This window comes from Coloeus monedula (genome assembly GCF_965178545.1).
Source record: "Coloeus monedula genome assembly, chromosome: 1".
In the NCBI taxonomy this organism is placed as follows: Eukaryota; Metazoa; Chordata; class Aves; order Passeriformes; family Corvidae; genus Coloeus; species Coloeus monedula.
The window spans coordinates 16845478-16865759 of record NC_138781.1 but is presented as its reverse complement, the minus strand read 5'-3'; the positions used below and the strand labels follow the sequence as shown (position 1 = coordinate 16865759).

The 20282-nt window shown below is 39.0% G+C and overlaps 1 protein-coding gene across 1 annotated transcript in view; it reads left to right on the top strand.

Moving 5' to 3' along the window:
• Positions 1-20282, top strand: part of LOC309580981 (myosin-IIIa-like) — a gene marked incomplete at both ends in the record, with an annotated part of 58403 nt that overhangs the window by 13778 nt on the left and 24343 nt on the right. Inside the window, 5 exons of the mRNA XM_082295331.1 lie at positions 45-255; positions 2091-2238; positions 9009-9162; positions 10377-10465; positions 18443-18648. Of these exons, the coding sequence (XP_082151457.1) occupies positions 45-255; positions 2091-2238; positions 9009-9162; positions 10377-10465; positions 18443-18648 (808 nt within the window). The remainder of the gene's footprint in view (positions 1-44; positions 256-2090; positions 2239-9008; positions 9163-10376; positions 10466-18442; positions 18649-20282) is intronic.

Genomic DNA, 20282 nt, shown 5'->3' with positions numbered 1-20282 from the left:
TCCAAAATCTGTCTCTGAGGTACGCCTGTGCCATTCCTTCCTAGGCGCATCCCTGCTGTGTATTCAGGCAGATGAACTGCAAGAGGCCCTCACCTCTCACTGTGTCGTGACTCGAGGAGAAACAATTATTCGTCCCAACACTGTGGAAAAAGCCACTGATGTCAGAGATGCCATGGCCAAAGCACTGTATGGGCGCCTCTTCAGCTGGATAGTCAATCGCATCAACACTCTACTCAAACCTGACAAACATTTAAGGTAAAAGAAGATTTTGCAGAATAAAGAGAGATTTTTTTCTGGGAATAATATTGTCTACACTAGAGCCTTTAGTGTAGTTAAGTTCTTTTTCTCTGCTACCTTTTTGTTTATGGTACCACCATGTCAAAAATGTTTTGTCCTATTCATAATATATAACGAAAATACAGTAGGTATGGTTGGCAAAAGCATCTGGTGTTTTCCTGTTGATCTTTACTCATTTAACCCTTTCTAAATTACATATTAGCTACTTTTTATTTTGTATTTTTTTCAGAGTAAACTTTTGATATTCATCATGTTGATTGCATAGGTCAAATTCTGCTCTTATTTACACTGATGCTGTTTCTTTTGTCACTGTTGTTATGAGCATGGTTTCATGTATGTGTGGGAATAGTTTTCAAACACATTTACTGAAGGTATTGTCCACTTAACACTTAAAAGGTGACATTTTAAACACCGTATCAATAATAAATAGCTTTGGTTTTCAAATCTGTATTTCTTGGATTTTTTTCTTCATAAACATCAGAGGAGAGCCAAGGTTGCAGTCCTAAAATTCATCTAAACTTTCAATATTTGGTTACAGCAGAGCGACAACAAACAGAATTTTAATCAGTAAGTGATAGGATAAAATCCGTGATAGATGGGGCAGCACTTCTAGCCTGTGTGCCCTCACTTGTCTGTTACAGAGCCCTTCTCAAACTGAATATTTACTTACTATGCTGGTGAGGAGGGAGAAAATCCAACCTGAAATGTTCACTGTAAAAAAAAACCCAAACAACTTTTGCTTGATCTTGTGGTAGTAAAATAATTTGCATTTACTATTTTTGTGTAATTAGCTCTGAAAAATGAATGGGAGAGTTAATTTTAGCAGTCTATTCATCAAAAATGTAATTTTGATACAGATGAAATAGTCACCGATTTCAGATCCCTCCACAATGAAATGCTTCCTTTTTTGAGACGGACTTCACAAAGAGGTTTAAGTACTATTCATAAGTGTCTTGAGGCTGATTCTTAATTTCTGATTTCCTAAATCTTTATTTAAAAAATAGTTACAGATAGCCGCCCAAAGAGGTTTTATAGAAAGAATGTCATTTATATTTTACTTGCCTAGAAAGACACTAATGTCAGCCTCAGTTTATTATAAAATTATATCCTCTTAATTTTTTGCTTCAGCAAATAAATATTAGAGCTTTTTTCCAGTTGCAGAAGTGATCACATATCTTCAGTAAGTCCTACCTAAAATATCAAGCCAAAGTTTTTCCAGTGCTTCTCTGGAATTTAATTGGTAATTTCAATGCATACCACATCCTAGTTCATAAAGTAGTTATTTAGCTGCATAAAATGTCTAGCTAGTCATTCTTTTTACTTTAATGTTAAACTAAGCAATTTTAATTGTTATGAGTAACTAATATGAAGAAATAATACTTAATGACAACAGTCTTTAATTTCACGATGTTGGTGAGTAAAGCCTGTGTTATTGCAAGAGAAACAAAAAGAAATGTGTGTTCTTTCTGCACTGTAGTCGGCTTTTTAGAATAATTACTAACAAATATTAGTGTAAAAATAAAATTATAAATCCTCTATTCACTTATCAATTGACTTGGTTGTTGTGTGATTCAGTGCATCTGTTCTGCATATTCAGTAATCTTTGAATTGATCTGCATTTATTGTATTTCAAACAAACAATTATTGTCATTTTAGGAGATATCTGGTTCAGCCAAACTTACCCTGTGTCACTGGTGTTCGTATTTGGCCCATGATTTCCTTTTGTGAAATAGTAATGAAGGTAATTAATGTAAAATAGATACAAAAATGGAAAGTATATTTCATCTTTGCAGTGAAAATGATGATGGCTTGAACATTGGAATTCTTGACATCTTTGGCTTTGAGAATTTCAAAAAAAATTCTTTTGAACAACTGTGTATCAACATTGCCAATGAACAAATTCAGTTCTACTTCAATCAACATGTCTTTGCCTGGGAACAGGTATGTGTTGATTATTTTGATAAAGCTTTAGTATTACTGAACATATGTAATGTTTCTTGTCTCAGGAAACTGTGTTGTTCCTTCTCCGTAATAGGTTGTAAATAGCAGATTATAACAAATGGTTTTTAAGTATGTATTCTGTGAAGCAGTGTTTGCTATTTGCAAGTAAAATGCCAACATAAAATGCATTAAATTTGAAATTTACAGTAGCTAAGCAGCACTGTGATAATCTGATTGATGCAAATGCAATATTGTTTTCTTGGGGAATAATGAGTGTTGTAATGTATGATTCTCTAGTTAAAATGTAAATTAGTGGTAACAAAACTTTGAAAGTGCAGTGTTCATAATAGTTTACTAATAAGCTTAATGAACACTGAAATTCCATTTTTAAAAACTGCAAATCTCATAATTATTTTGTTCTTATTGAGAAACTAGATCATCTCAGCTAAATAAATAATTTATTGTAAAGCAGAGAAAAGGAATAGCATTGTAAATATAAAAATTTATTAAATTGAAGAGGAGAGGGAAAAACCTCAAAGAATATAATCTCAACTTTGTAAATAATTCCAGGAGACTTAAACTAACCACCTTTAAATCATTGTTCAATATTGTTATTTGAAGAAATAGCATGTTCAGGGAAAAAAAATTGATCTTGCTGAAAACTGAAATATTTCAGAATTCTGTATGGCAGAACAGTCAGAATTCAAACTGTAGGTGAAATTATACTTCTGCTGTTTTACTGAAATTATTGGTGTTTATGATACATGGATGAAAATTCTCCTGAATGCTAATTTTAATTGTTAGTAGAAACAGTATTTTGTCAGTGTTAATCACTGTTTGTTTTAAGGATGAGACAGATATGAGTTTGGAATGTGTCCATGTATGCAGGTGTGTACATGCATGTACATGCATGTGTCAGTCTAGAGGTGTATGTATCTATGTGTAATATGGCAATTTTTTTTAATGGATCAATGTTTTATCCGCTTTCCAATTATTTCAGGAAATGTTGTCTTGCAGTCTTGTATCTTGTAGCTGTTTTTCTAGATTTATGTGCAAGATTATTGACACAAGTATTTCCTTGGTTTTAATATCATCTAAAAGTCAGAGAAAATTTAACTTGATCTGCTGTAATTACTTAGGCATCTTCTTTCCAAAGTACACAGGTTCACTAAAGAAGGGCACTTGGCTATTGCTGTTTCTAACAATTGGAAGATGGAAATAGCACAGACTGCAGCAGCAATGTTTATTCCTGTCAAACCCAGGCACTGTCCAGGTCCCATGGACTTGCATATGTCCACTTTGCTTAAATGTTCCCTAACTTGATCCTCCTATGCTAAGTTTAAGTCTTCCTTGCTCCAGACTTTTTCCCCTTGGTCTCAGGGACCTGGGGTTATCAGTCAAGATCTATGCAAAGAAGGCATTGAATATCTCAGCCTTTTCCATGTCATCCACAAACTTGTTCAGCAGCAGGACTACATTCTCCCTAGCTGCCTTTTGCTGCTGATGGACCTGCCTTGGCTTTCCTAGCCCTATTCCTGTACACCCTAATACTGTCTTAATGTTCCTTCTCTTTTTTGATTGGAGTCAAGTTCAGTGTAATCTGCTTTTACTTGTTTCTAGGTATCCCAGTACAGAACTTTTTGGCCAGACCTGTATTAATGCAGAGGTTTGTGGTGTCACTGTGTAGTAGGAACAGTTTGCCCTCTTGCATGTGCCTTGCTGCAGTGTTATTCTGCAGGGTGGTTATTCTGCTACTGAGCAGATGAGGGGAAAAATTAACTTCTTATTTTGACAATATATAGTTTGTCCGTTTCTCCCTGTAGGAAATTAGTACAACAGCTACAGACCCTATGGAAGGGGAAGGTGATCTTTATTTACAGAATCTCTGTCAGTTGTACCCATTTCCATTCATTCTCTCCTAGACTTCATTGACTCACACATAGAATGCACCACAGTGTGTGTGTGTCTGTGTGTCTGTGTCTGTGTGTCTGTGTCTGTGTGTGTGTGTGTGTTCAAGTGGCCTGGCCAACATAATTTGTGAGTGACATATAGAATAATGGACACCAGCTGGCAAGTCTTCATCATGTCTGTTAGGTTCTTCTTGCTGAAATAGTTTTTGGACATATCTTTTACAGCCTTTAGCAATCATTCTTTGCCTCAAACCCTTATTTACTTCAGTGTCCATACTCTTTAGGCAAGGTCATTATCTGGCTTTCCTTGTTTGGAATATATATATCTTTATGCCTGCAGTCCATTTCCTTGGTGGGCTCATAGGAAAATTGTGTATGATGTGCTACGACCTCACAGTCTTGCTCCACTGTCGGATTTAGAGGGTGTTCCCCTCACTAACTCTCTGCACTGTGTTTTTATGTAAGTGAAGGCCTTCTGTTCTTGATGTAAGCAACTCTTCCCCCAGTTTTATTGTTACGAACAAATGTTCTTCATTCAAATCACAGGCTATCACATGGCTATTCTTTTAAGACTCTTTCTTCTGGTGCTTAATCGCAAATTCCCATTCATATTTCATTTATACCAGTCCTAATATTTCTATTACAAGTGTCCACATCCAGCCTGTAATACCAACCGTCTACCTTAATTTACATTAAACCACTACATCAGATTATATCAAACTTTGTTATATTATCTTGTAGCAGTCTCCAAAGATATTACTACAGCGGTGCAGAATGAGCTATGTAGTTCATGTACGTGTGGGTGTAAATCTCCCCCTTTCAGAGACGGGAAATGAGAAATGTGTTATTCTGCATTATAACCCAATGGCACAGAATGATTTGTGGTATGATTGATAGTCATTATAAGACATCACTTTTCACTTATTTATTACATGGTTGTCCAGTTGTACATCACAAAAACAGCCTTTGAGCAAGCAGGGGGCGTCAGAATCTTTTCTGTTCACCGTAAGAACTCTCCTGTGTTGACACCTGTAATATACTTTAATTGTAAATTAAAATAAAAAGTATCACTGATGCAAAAAACAAACATTAGGATGATCTCTGCCCTTTGCTGATGTATCTGCCTGACTTTACAAATGACTTTATATGCAGGGGTTTGTGTCTAACTCTAAAAGACAGAAGTTATGTTTACAAGAAGGCTGGTGCCAGCAGTCACCAAGACCTTTGTGTTGACTTTCCATTAGCCTGAGCTGACATGGTTTCAGCATTGTCAGTGGTCTCTTTTCTCTATCTGAATCTGAAAAGTGTTCACAGTTTTGCTTTCCTTGGAAGTGTGGCCTACACAAATAAGGCCTCAGTAGTGATAGGGTCAAAGGAAGGAACAGTGATACTATCACAACCTGAGGCTCAGGGTGTCAGCTAGAGTGGAGTGTCTGTGTGCCAACGTGGAGAACTCAAGTCAGAATTAAGGGAATTTATTCTTTATTGTTGACTTAATTTGTGCATTTAATAATAAAGGCTTTTAGGCTTTAAGGCAATCTCCTTTCCCTAATTTAACAGAAAGACTGAAGTGGGTATATAGTTTAAGACAGTGCAGATTCCCAGTAGCCAATGGAGACAAATAGATATGTCCCTATCTCTACTGACTGGGGAGAGAATCTGGCCTCTCAACTTAGTCACTGCTTTTAGTCTTGCTGGCACAAGGGGTTTTTTTGGTTAATATAAAGCAAAGCAGAACTTTTGGACCTTCAGTGCTGTCCTTCAGGTTGTTTCCCTTACATATTAGGTACTGATGTAAGTTAATTTCTGTTAGTTCCAAGATCTGCAGGTGACATTGTCCAGCAAGACAGCCTTCCCCTTCCTTTCTTATTTGTCATTCCCCCATAAAAAGTAAAAGGTGTAATGGCAGATAGCTAAAGCATTTTGGAAAGTAGCAAGTTTGCTGTCATTTGAAAGGATGATACTTTTTGCATTAAATGTATGCAATGTTTATTTTACATTCTCATGACAATTTAATCTTCTAGTTTCAGCTGGAAAAGGTTGGTTCTGGATAAGTCTCTGGTGTCTGCATTTGAACCAAAGTGTCATCGTAACATGTTCTCAGCAAAATGGCATTACTTTATTAAACGCGAAGACCATTTCCTAATGCATTTAATAATTCTTTTGTTACCACTGAAACAGGTGGTGCAAGCTAATGTTACCTAGTTTTGATCATAGAAATTATACCATGCAATAGTAAGATGAGATGGGAGCCCAATTAATAGTGTAACTCAATTATTCCTTTTGACATGCCATCCACAGGAATACTTTCTAATGGATTATGCTTTAGAATTTCAAGAAGTAGCTAGTTTGCGGAGCTTTCTTGTCACAAAACATCACGGGGGATTACAAAATCCTGTAGCTGATTCATCTTATTAATTCAAATAAGACCTATTTCATTACAGTTTTATGATGTCCATCGTTAAAGCTTTTATATTTGCTGCTTGTATCCTAATGATGTGGTTGAAACCAGCATTGCATAAGTAAATGTAGTACAGTATCATTTGTGAGTCATCTGTCACACTAGTGCCTGGCTTGGTTATCAGCTGTCCTTCAGGAGCCCATGGGAAGTGATGGAGTGAACTCCTTCATATCCTGCTGGGCAGATGGCAGCATTACCCGAACTGTCAGTGCTGACACTCATTCAACTGTCGAGACACAAAAGACACAAAAAAGGTCACATACACTGCAGGCTTGGAGGTCAGGCCCTGCATGCTGGCTGGGCAGGGAGGGGAGCAAATGTTGCTGTTACAGTATAGTAGTACAGCTACTAAGAGTTCCTTTCTTTTTTGAGGAGAACACTTTATCAGCTCTCTAAACCAGCCTCTCTCACAAGCATTTGAAGTTAGGAAAAGTTTATCACTAGATAGGTGGGTTGTGAGAGCTTGTTTGAGGATGCCCAAGTGTCACAGAAACACTTTCCACTGATAGATTCATCCTGAGGAATCTCTTCCCTTTGCCCCCTTGATAAGGGTACTCTAGATAATTCTAGGAAGTAACAGCTGGTTCCATGCACGTCTGTGTGTCAGTGCAGCTGTAGCCCTCAGTTTAGGTGCCGCCGCTCCCATGTTATCTTTGGGAGATAACACAGATTCATACCCTTTCTGCTACCACCTCCTACAGGTATATAATTAACTTCTTGCCTATATCAGCAATACATTTATTACTCTCCTGTCTTGTCCTGCTACTCAGGTCATTGATTAAAATAAAAAGCAAAACTCCTCCTGTCCACTGCTTCAGGGGAGGCATGAATGAGGTTAATGTTAAGCTTCTCAAATGAGGAGCCCTTACGGGGCTGTAGGAGAGATTCTTACTGATTACACCCTTGTATGGCATATAAACTGAATTATAACCTATCCTTAAGAGTGAAGAGTGTCCTGGGAAATTAGATCAATCTGGATTCCGGAAGGGTTTAGGTATATATTTCGTGTCCTCTTTCAAATAGATCAGTAGATCTTTATTTATGCCTGTATTTTTAGACCAGTTTTATTGATTTTATGCCTTTTGCTGTTTCTCTGAGATTAAGAGGAATGAAACAGGTGCTATTCTGTTGTATATGAAAGTGAACTTCTTTTTTAAATGCTCAATGTATTGCCTTCTTCACTCACTCAGATGCAAGTGAATGACACAAAAGGAGAGGTCTTCCAAGGTTAGAGGTCTTTGAACTCATTAATATTAGCCATCATTCATTTTTGTGACACTCTTCCCACAATGAATTCAGGATAGCAAAATTGTGATGTTAACACCATACATGAATACAACACTTATAAAGTCCCATCCTTTGGTCGAGGGATGATTTTTAAAGTAGATCAAAAGGCTTAACTCTGTGTTTCACAGTACAGCCTGCACAGGACTGAAGACAGCCCTGGCACAAACAGGATCACTGTGTGGTAGATAACTGCTACTGCTTTACCTAATGCAAGCAAAAATAATGGGGGGTGGAAGTCCCTAGAGCAACTTTCCCTTGGTCAATCTACAGCTGTCCTCTGCCTTGCTAAAGGATTAAGGAAGGTCATTCTTGTGTTCTCCAGCTATAATCTAAATTATATTCAAGATAAAACCATCGCAACACACTGTGTGGACACATTTGTTATTTGCTTTTTCTTAGTCTGGGAGGAATCCAGAGATATTTGCAGTCTTCAGGAGAAAACCAGCCAGACCAAACCAAACAAAAAAAGCAAACCCAAAAAGTCCACCCCACCAGCTTTTCTGTTGTTTTTAGATCTTGGGGAATACCTTTCCCCAGTTCTTTAAAATGAGTGAAATGTGTTAGAGGCAATTCTGAGGCAATTTATTTAATTCCTAGGAAGTATGTACACAATTCTTTAATTTTTAGAAAGTATGTGCATCTTTCTTCTCCACATAAGAATTTTTCCAGATGTTTGAGGAGGGATCAAACAAAGCCACTGTAACCTATAGTCACTTTTGTAAATCTTAGCCATCACTTAGATCTGAGCAATGAATTGGGAATGTAAATATAGCTCTAAATGGTTAAGAAATCTTCTACCTTTCAGACCAAGGAAATAAATAGGCCCTGAGATCTCTATTTGCAAACACTATACTTTATCTTCTTTGACTGTTTCTTTAGTTCTTGCTATTCCTGTAAAGTATCTTACTTTACCAAATATGCCATAGGAGTATTGAATTTACATATTCAAAACCAAAATCCCATCTGACACTTGTTTCTGCAAAACCTTAATGTCTTTAGCCCTGAGGCATACTTTCTCAGTGTCGTTTTAATTTGCTACAATTGACAGTTTGAGACTTATTTTCTGAAGTGGTTCTGTATGCACAGAGCATGCCTTCTGTTTCTTGCTGCAGAATGAATACCTTTACGAAGGTGTTGATGCAAGAGTTATAGAATACGAGGACAACAGGCCCCTCCTAGATATGTTCCTGCAGAAACCAATGGGTTTATTGTCTCTGCTGGATGAGGAAAGTCGATTCCCACAAGCAACAGATCAGACACTTGTAGGTAAGTATATGGTTCATTTCACAGTTTTGCAACTTGTCTTCTGTTAGATTTTTGTTTGGCATATACAGCTTGGACTACATGCTAGTTATTTTTAGTGACTCCCCATTTCAGTATCACAGTGTGTTTGAGGGAGACATGCATGCAGGAATGCTTGAAGTTCATAGAGAAACATCAGGAGTACAAATGAACCTAAACTGCTGATCCAGGTTTCAAGTTCTCTGGCCTTCAGGAATTTTTTGCTGCAGAGCTTGAAAAGTAAAGATCAAACTGAGTTAAAACTCTAGGTTCATAGACCAAGAACACTGCAAAGTTGAGTCATGTTCAGCTCTGAGATTTTTGATGAGCAGTATCTGAGCAAAAAGCTTAATACTTTTTAAGAGTAATGACTGCATACATGCTTCAGTGCCTTTCAGCAAATTATGCTTCCTGAGTTTTCTATTCACAAATTAAAATTAAAAAACCTAAATTCATTGTAGTTCAGATCCTGGCTATTTCAGTGCTATTGAGTAGTTGCAGTTACCGGTGACTTAGTTATGTCAGTGGTATTTCTGTGCAGATAAATCCTTGTTTAACTCATTTTTGAATGTGCAAAGTGTCAGATTAGAGTTTTTACCAACACCCAATTACAAAACTTAATAACATCCTGTAACAATGCCTATGCTAAATCAATTCTATGAGTCTGTTGTTTTTCTAGCCTCATACTTTTTATGAGGTTAGAACTCTACAGTACTGAAGCCCTCAATCAATCAGTAAATGTTTTCTCACAATTCCTCAAGGAATCCTTAGGAAAGATTACTACATTGTTTCATATATTTAGATCTAAATCTTGGAAAGGCAAGCCCTGGAAGTGTTCAAAACTCATGTGGATGTGTCACCTGGCTTAGTGGTGAACACAGTGGTGCTGGCTTAAAGGTTGGACTCAATGATCTTATACTTCTTTTCCCACCTTACTGATTATGATTTTATGATTTTCTGAGGTCACACATTAAAAAAATTGATACAAAGTAAGTAACTTGTCCAAGAGCTCCCATATTCTTTATCCAGAGTCTTTTGTTACAAGACCATTATGGTTTCTCTGTCCTTGAAAGCCTCAGTGTCTGTTCTGTGCCTCTGCATTGGCTGAGAAGTCAGGCAATATCCTTGGAGGGATACAGCTTCAGAAGAGAATGATTGTACAGTAACTCTGGTAAAATAAGCTGTGTGTTTCCTTTCAGAAAAATTTGAAGATAATTTGAAGTCAAAATACTTTTGGAGACCCAAAAGAGTAGATCTAACCTTTGGAATTTATCATTATGCAGGAAAGGTAAGACACCTGATGATGTTAGTTGGGGAATGGTAGGGTTGGAAGGAAGTAGAAGAGGTCACCTGGGTTGGTTCTCAGCAATTATCTATTCAGTCCAGACATGGGTATGTTGGCAAGGTCTTACACATCAGAACTAAATTAAGAAGCTATTATCCCTCATTAAAAAAAAAAAAAATCAATAGCAGTAGTATATTTTTCTTAAATGTCACCAGGTAAATGAACTGACTGTATTATAGAAGACCCAAAACATAACTGGTGTGTAATGCAACTCAGTGCTCTTCCCCTTAGTTCCTCAAAGTCCTACACCATGCTTGTTCCCACTGTTTCTAACCAGGACCCAGCTCCATTCTTTCTACTACCTCCTACACCCCATCGGCCTTACTTAGTTCTTTACTTTGTCATCATCCAGACAGAGAGTGCAGCCCCTGCTTCCTGCTTCATTCAATGAGCAGCATCCTGCCTTCCTGTACAAAGTGACTTGCTGCACGTGCCATGCAAACACAGGAGGAGCTGCTCTTACACTGCAGCAAGACGACACTGGCCACCTGAACCTTGCCTTGGGAAAGCAGGACCTCCCACCTCCTTCTGAGCTCTTTTAAAGAGTACAAGAGTGAGCACTGATGTCTCTCATAGGAAACCATGTTGGGTCTTTGCAGTGCTGGAGACAAATACTGCCCATCAGCTGATGGAAGATAACTTACCCCTTAAGTAAGACAGCCAGCAACAAAGAGCCTCTTGTAACTCCTCTGAACCTCATCTCCAGCTGAGTTGCATTTCACCAGCCTAGCATAACTCACTGCAAGGCGTGGAAAGCCAGGTCTCCCTGTACGATTCCTGTTACCAGCCACTGAATATGGGGATTACACCAGTGCCCCATCAGTGTTCAACAAGCTCTTTCATTAGGAAGTTTCTTCTGCTGTCTAACTTATGCCTCCATTGCTGTCATGTAAATTAATTACCCCTAGTCCAGTTTACTGTGGAACTGGAAAAAAAAATTATTTCCTCTTCCTTTACAAGTCTTTTTCATCATTTAAGACTGCTGCAGAGTTACTTTGTGATGGATTTTTCTAAATTAAGCATCCCAGTATCTTCTACCCTTCTTGACAGGTCAAGTTTTCTTTTGAATCCCTTAGATTACCACTGAGATAGAACCCTGAAGTTACATTTTGAGTTACGTACACCATTCTTAGAGAGATTTCAGTTGCCAATGTGTAGTTTGTGATTCTACAAACTTCCTCTACAATTAATACAGAGATCTCTAGGAAGAGTGTTAAGTCCTGGGTCCAGTACAGCACAATATGAATAACACAGAAAGATTGTACAGTCATGTGGATAATCCTATGAGATGTGGTTGAAATCAAGTGCATTGTAATTGTGCATTTACATATGTACTGGTGTAAACAAGGACCACAATACACTTGTCCTAGTGATAAATCCACACAAATTAAAACCGCTATTAACATATCTGCATTAGAAAAATGAATGCCTCAAGCTACTTTGGAATGATGGATTTGCTTTCAGTGATCTTCATCATATCTCAGTATTGAAAAGTTAGAACTTCCAGTGATCAAAAGAAAGACTGTAAGCAAGAGTGAGCCTGATGGCTGAAAAACTATTTGTGTATCTTGATACATCAAAAGCCCTATTCCAGAAAGCCTGAATTTACAATTACTTTTCAAAACCCAAGAAGACATATAAATGTAATTTTTAAACAGGTTCTATATAATGCAAGTGGATTCCTAGCCAAAAATAGAGATACTCTGCCAGCTGATATTGTGCTGCTACTGCGATCATCTGAAAACAACCTGACGCGACAGCTGGTAACCCATCCTCTCACAAAAACAGGTATTGCTGTTGTGGTGATCTTCTTAGCTTTCTTTAGCCATCATGATGACCACTGCTAGGTTTCATATGAGCATTAATTGATGACATTATACATTTTGTGGCTTAACTTTCCAACCATAGAATCTATACTGAATGGAGCCCCAGCCATCTCAAGCTGCCGGGTTTGGTCAAGTGCCAAGGAAGTGGTAGAGACTTCTTTCAGGCCCCTCTCTTCAGGGTAGGGGATCAAGACAGGGAGTGTAGTTCATCTCTTGAGTTGAGGACTGAACAGGAAGGGTCAGGTAAGTCACTGGCCTGTTTTGGACAGGGCATATATAAATTGCCTGAGTGCAATTTATCTCTAAGTGGTAGAGAACAAAGGTTGGGGCTCCTAACATCTGCTGCAAAGAGTGAGAAGACACTCCTCTATTTCCTCAGTCTTAAGAGTCCTTTACAAAAGGTAAATGATGGGGTCCTAGTAGTAAGCTCTTCCTCAAGGAATTCAGAAGTTGAGGTGAAGGAATAAAACTGGCTCCATGGAAGTTACTCCTAAATTGCACCTTATTTGAACTATGTCCTTGCAAAATGTCCTACCTTCCACTTCAGGATGATGGGTAAGTCTCCTTGCAACCAGTTTGTTATTGTGTTGTAGTACTCCCTGTGTGATGGCATTGATGCCATACAGTACTTTCTTGTGTAACTACACAGGAGACGTATTTCTAGAAGAACAGAAAAGCTAAATTGGAAGAGCCTGATGGAAATGAAAATGTTATCATAACTTACTGAGTTAGCTCAGTAAGCTGAGGCTTTGGCAAGACTTCGGTTCTTTACAAAGGGAGCATTGCTAATAGAATGCAAAATTCGGTCTTGAAATTTTAAGTGAGTGTTCCTGGGAAAGCACAGAGCTCAATGTCCTTGCCTGAACTTTTTGACTCGTTGATATCTGCTAATATACTAAACTATAATTTCCAAAGAGTCAAAGTAAGCGTCCAAATGGTTCCAAAAACTGATCCCAAGTCTTAATGTTTTGCAAGATAACTCTGAAGGCTGTTTTAGTCTTCTTGTTAAATATTGTGAAATGCTGCATGTAGCCTTTCAAAACTGACCCAAACCATCCAGCCACAGCCAGCTAAAAGTTAGGTATCTGATCTATGTTATTAATCTAGAATCAGAGTAATTGTAGAGGTTTACCCAAAGTCCAACCCATCTTGCCTGTCTCAGGTGTTTCTCTTGGGATGGGAAAACCTCCTCTGGAGGTGTGTCTCTCCACTGAGTACAGCAGGGATCCTCTAGACGCCTCACTTTCAGATAGCTAAAGTTAGCTGTGAGTAATGCTCTCTTTTTTCTTCCCACCTGCGATATTCAGCTGAACCCCAGGGAGGTTTAGCCCTTGATATCATCACACGATACCTGATGCGTTACCATGACACATATTTGCAGCTGTTATTCCAGCTCTTGCCCACCTCTTCCTGATAGTAGCTGCGCACAGAGATACAGACTCTCCCAGTGGAGAGGGAGATCCCAGAGGCATTATCTTATTAGCTGAAGCAGTGGCAGCATGCAGCAATGGTTAGGGTTTATCAAGACAGAGAGACATGATGGAAAGCTCAGCAGAGTTTTCATTATTCCTTGAAAAGACCAGTGTCTGTGTAAAGCGTGCCAACACGCCTAGTCCTTCAAAGTCATCATAATGAAGGTATTGCTTGATTTAGAATTCCAAAGTTAGAGCCTTAAGACTTTGTCTGTGCTAGTAAACCAAGAGCCAGTGAACAGTAGCTGACACACTCCCACAGGACTGCTCATTCTGATTAATGGCTAGAATGCCTCCCTGGGACAGTTTTTGTCCCTAGTAGCTACCAGTCAGCTAGTAGCCTCCCAGGAGTACCCAGCCACACTTCAGAGAAAGGACAGGCCAGTGATGGTTTCCAGAAAGCTCTGTGGAAAGAGACAACCTTATTTTTACCAGGGGGTTGAAAGAGTAGTGGAGTCTAGAGTTTAGGTGTATAATCTTTAGTCATGCCATGTCACTTTTCCTCAGGGCCAGACAAGGGTGCTAGCCCTTTTTTTTTAAACTAATATGTAGCACTAGAACTAGAATAGTACAATAACATTCTTAGGGTAAAACCACATGGATGCTCTAAGATGTATCTTTCTTACCTTCTACAGCAGTCAGTTTATTTTTTTATCTAGTAGATGACATATGAGCTGAAGGAGAAAAAATCATCCTGTTCCGTGTTCATGCAACTTCTTCAGAGCTCATTCCATCCCAAGGGTTAAAGGGGAAACAAGGACATGCTCTGAAAAAAGTCAATCACCTTTATAATCATATGGTTGCACTGGGGCATGAATAAGGTGTTTCAGCATCGTTTTTAGTTTAGATGAGATGTAAGCACTTTGGTAGGTTGCTTTCTTTCATCTTCCCATAGGTAACCTGGCACACACCAAAAGCAAAACTACAATCAGTTACCAAATGTGGACCTCCCAAAAATCAATCAGTCATACAAAGGTAAGAAAACTGATTTTGTGATTCTGCATTGAAGCCTAATTTAAACTAGAAAGGCAGTAGTTGTTTTGGTGTTGAAAGTAAGCAAGTAACCCCTTCCTTGGTTTTTCTCCCTCTCCTATTTTCTTTTCTGTTTAGCTGGATATCTTTGTGTTGTGCAATTCATATTCCTTCCGTGAGGTAAAAAACTAACATTTCCCTTCTTTCTGGCTATAGTTCTATAACAACTTCAGGGGGAAAAAAAAATACAATTTCCTAGCTGTGTTGTAGCAAAAAGAGAAATTTAAATATTGGTGTGGAGTATAGCTACATTCCTTAGAGAACTAGCAAATTAGGAGTGATGATGAAATAATAGACAGGACCTCAGACATCGTCCGGTTATTTGTGGCAGTTATTAGATTCTCTGTTATCAACTTGTGCCTTTTGTGTGTGTGAATGTTTGTGTAGCAAAGTATTAGTGTAATTGATTTGTGCTAGTGATCATGGTGTAATTTGTGCTGTTTAGAATACTTATTAAATTATTTATCTTCTCTGAGGGGTGCTTTCTTGGGGCATTGGAAAGGGCACTACAGGGTAACTAGAGATCAAAAGTGTAGTTTTTTTTCTTCATCTTTATAGAATGAAGCAGGAGATACTGGACATCATCCAAGAGAGACAACCAGCATGAAAACACAGACAGTCGCTTCTTATTTTAGAGTAAGATATCAGATCTTCTAATAAATATTTCTAGAGTACAATAAATGTTTATTGTTTTACTTTTTGAAATGCACCTGTTGAGTTAGAGTCATTAGTGATCCATTTGGAATTTGTGAACTGCATATATGGTGCAGCAGTCTGTGCAGTTCAAATATCTTGAGGAGATTGTGATGTTTCATGTTTAACTGTACTTGATTACACAGCCACATTGCTGTCATGATGATGTATGACGATCAATATTAATCTTTCACTTGCTTGTTTTTCCACCAAGGAAGATAAAGGGAGATTGGACATTTGTGGTATACACAGCATTTCTTTAAGAGTTTAAGAAAGAGGGAAAAGTTAATTGGAAGCAGAAGCTCCAGAGAAAGTTCTTGATGGTCACTGCAAAGAGACTGCCCAGAGTTTATGTTTGTGGCTCCTTCAGCAGTGCTCTGGACCTTCCCAAGCACTGGCTGTGCTGCTGGTCCTAAAATAGAAAATAGCAGGGAAGAGCATCCTTTCCTCTGAAGTGGTGCACAGAGTTGGTTCTGGTCTGAATTTCCAGCTCTTGTTTAGTCATCTCTCCCAGCAAACCACATAGTGGCTGAGGGGATGTTCATGATGGATTGGACACCCAACTCAAAGGAATACCAAGTAAGTTTGCTGATGACACTAAATTGGGAGGAGCTGTTGACTCCCTTGAGGACAGAGGCCCTGCAGAGAGACCTTGACAATTCAGAGGTCTGGGCAGTCACCAACCATATGAATTTTGACAAGGACAAGTGCTGCATTCTGCACCCATGGTGGGGCAACCCTGGTTGTGTGCACAGACTGGGGAATGAGAGGCTGGAGAGCAGTGCCATGGAAAGGGACCTGGGGGTCCTGGTCCATGGCAGGTTGAACATGAGCCAGCAGTGCCCTGGCAGCCAGGAGGGCCAAGCGTGTCCTGGGGGGCATCAGGCACAGCATCACCAGCCGGGCAAGGGAGGGATTGTCCTGCTCCGCTTTGCACTGGGGCAGCCTCTCCTCGAGTGCTGGGGGCAGTTCTGGGTGACACAGTATAAGAAAAATATTAAACTATTAGAGAGCGTCCAAAGGAGGACCATGAGGATGGTGAAGGAGCAGAAGCTGTATGGGGAGAGGTTGAGGTCACTTGGTCTCTTCAGTCTGGAGAAGAAGAGACTGAGGGGAGACCTCATTGTAACCTTAAACCACTTCACGAGGGGAAGCAGAGGGCAGGTACTGATCTCTTCACTCTCGTGACCAGTAACAGAACATGAGGAAAAGACATGAAGCTGAGTGAAGGGAGGCTTAAGTTGGATATATGGAAAAAGTTCTTCCCCCAGAGGGTGGTTGGGCACTGGAACAGGCTCCCCAGGGAAGTGGCCACAGCACCAAATCTGACAGAGTTCCAGAAGCATTTGGACAATACTCTCGGGCACATGGTGTGATACTTGGGGTGTCCTGCCCAGGGCCAGGAGTTGGACTTGATGATCCTGATGGGTTCCTTCCATCTCAGTATATTCTATGATTTTATGACCCATAAGAGTTCATTTACATCTATGTCAGAACAATAAGGAGCCAGATCTCTCTTTTGTAGATACAATTGCAGACCTTTGTGGGCTGTGAAGGATAATTTCAGTTTAGGTATCATGGTGGTCCAAAACTACATACTGGTCGAATATTCTAGATGGAAAAAAATAGTGACTCTCATTCAAATTAATGTCTATGATTCAGTGCATTATCAGCACTTCTAGCATCAGAGGCTGCAAATGAGTTAATTATGTTTACACTTTTCTGATACTATTTTCTGTAGTGGAAATCCTTGCTTAGATCGTGATAGCTAATTCTCTTAAATGAAAATTCAGCTTCAGCCCCACTGATTTACTCATACACAGAAATCTATGGGTAACTGAGAAAAGCATATGCCACCTCAGACTGCATGGAAAAAAAGATAATCCGTTAGCGTGTCCTATTTGTGCTCAGTTGGCACACTAGTGATGGAGCTAATTAAGCACTTTGTTGCATGGTGCAGCTTCTGCCCAGAATGGAATTGCACATTTTAATAGGAGACATATGGCTCTTGACGTCCTACACTGGTTTCATGTAACCAACCTACTGCTGAGTTGCATTATCTCCTGGCTGCTTCTTTCTGTTGAGTCAGGTTGAATCTTGAGGAATGAGCCTCTTCATTTGTATTTTAGTAAGAACCTCCCATGAGGCAATTTTTCAAAACACCGGTCAAGGTTGTTTACAGTCAGATTCCCCTCAGCTGGCATGGGGAGCTACAATCTGCATCCCCTCCACTAGCCTGGTACCCTGTGAGGTGGGAAAAATGCAATTTTGGAATTGTGATCTTGTGTACTTCTAGTTTTGCTCTCCTGAAAAGAGAGGAGACTCTCCCCTCTTGGCAGGGCAGTTATAGTATCACCATCAGTCTATACACTCAACAGGACATGCCAAGATCAGAGCAGTTCAACCAGCCCTTCTTCTGGGGTAGCCTTAGTTTCCCCCAGTCTAATGAAGGAATTGAAATATTTACTGGCTTGCTGCTCTTCCCCTTCCCATCCGTAGATGGATGATTTACTCTCTGGGTGAACAACAATAAAAAGAAATGGGCTGAAATTACCTAAAAAAGCTCCAAGATAAGCAAATAAATGTAATGAGTGTAAGTATTCTGTCCTATGTTGGACATGATGGAAACCTGTGAGAATGTCCTGGATGAAATTTGGTACATTTATTTGGAATCAGTGTTTCTCTCAATAGTACACACTAGTAGCTTAGAGATCTCATAAAAGCTAGAATTGGTTTTGGGTCATTTACTTCATCTACTCTTAAAGTACCAGCTTAATGAAATGTAAATGGTTTTGGACATGATTCTGATCATATGAAATAAAATTTCAACTACACATGGACCTATATACAAGTTTCATAAGTATCCTGGTGACAGATCTCTTGTTACTTTTTTGCAGTATTCTCTGATGGATTTGTTATCCAAAATGGTTGTTGGCCAGCCTCATTTTGTCAGATGCATCAAGCCAAACAACGACCGGCAGGCAAACAAGTTTGACAAAGAGAAAGTGTTGGTTCAGCTGCGTTACACGGGAATTCTGGAGACAGCAAGGATTCGAAGACAGGGTTATTCACACCGTATACTCTTCGCTAACTTCATAAAACGGTAACATCAATGTGAAGAAGCTCTTTTCTCTCCTATGACTGCTGTCCAGTGCTTGTTAAGCACCAGCAGTGTTTTTGGCATGGTCTTTGAAGAAAAATACAAATGTGTTTCCTGTGACAAAGAAGGTTATAGACTGGATTAGCATTGAGTAGTTCAGGCACAAGATTAGTGACCAGTTTTCAATGGATATGGAAAGATGATGCATCTCAGGATGATTTTTCAGGCTCCCTGAGCATTTGGGTAAAAATTTACTTGCTTATACTCTGAAAGTTTCTTTAGACTTGAGTTTTAGAAATGTAATACTTCAAATTAAAGTCAAGAATTTGGAACCACAGCATCCAAGGAACACCACAGTTTTTCTAACTCCCAACCTTCAGCACTGTGCAGCATCTGCTTGTGCAGGGTAGATGATAATTTGGGATTCATAGTCTAGGGCTGAAAAGTTCATTGAGTGCATAGTGTTGTTTAAAATGTTATTCCTAAGTGTTAGTCACTTATTAAGAAGCACAGTAATGAACTCAGTGTGGTTTTACAGTTCCTTTACCTACCTTCCTCCTCCATGCCAAAAATCTGTACTTCTCTCTTACAAATAAAGACCCTGAGTATTTGCCTCAATCAGAACAGAGATGTGTGGAATGGAGATCAAAACTGGGGAGAAGCAAGCACCATCTATTCAGACAGAAGTACTTAAAAGTAATAGTGCACTAGAAACAGAGAGCTAGCAGCAGAGTGCTGCAGGTGGATGACATGAGAGGGAAACAGCAGAGGGATGGTTTTATAGCACTGTTTCTGGAAAAAATAATCCTAGGACTGTTGCTGTTTTGGAAGAGTGCAGCATGGGAAAAGATAGTTATCACCACAAGATGTGCTGTAGCTTTTGGTGACAGCTTTTTATAAAAAAACCTCAAACTTAAATGTTCAGGTAAAAGAGATAAAAGCAGTGAACATAATAGGGTAGCTCTCGAGAGATCATGCCCCTGATTGCAGTGAGGCTGTGCAGATCTCTGGCACTAAGGACATGGCCCTCAAATAAAAAGGGATTTTTATTAAATATCTGTCTTATTTTGAGGTTGGGGTTTTTTAATAGTTGAGAGTTACAGGTAGACCTGAGATAATGGCAACATTATTTTGTTATAATAAAAATAAGCCAATTCACTGTGTTTTGCAAAAGGAAAAAAAAAAAAAGGAACTGTAGGTGATAATGGAGAAATCAACATTGTCTCTTTTTTTATTATTCCATGAGTAAACTGTTACCATCATTTAAAGCTGGTAAACCCAGGCTTTGTGTTTAAAGGCTGAATAACAAGAAAAAAAGCAGAATGTACTGTCAGGAAGTACACATAATTAATGTAATTTTCTTAAATTAAAAAACCCAAGATAGATATGGTTCATTTAGTTATAGAGCATTTTGAAAAGTCCTGGAACAAACAAGAACTTTTCTATCCAGCAGCTGAGCTGGTGTATTACAGGTAATTTTTATGAGTGAGCATTGTGATCTCTTTTCCTAGTCAGAACTAATTCTGAGTAATGAGTTTGCCAGATAAAACGCTTACAGATGATATGTCACAATGGTACTTAGATGTTCAAAAGGATCTGCAAAGCTGATTCCAAAGAGGGAACAAGAGCTGGGATGC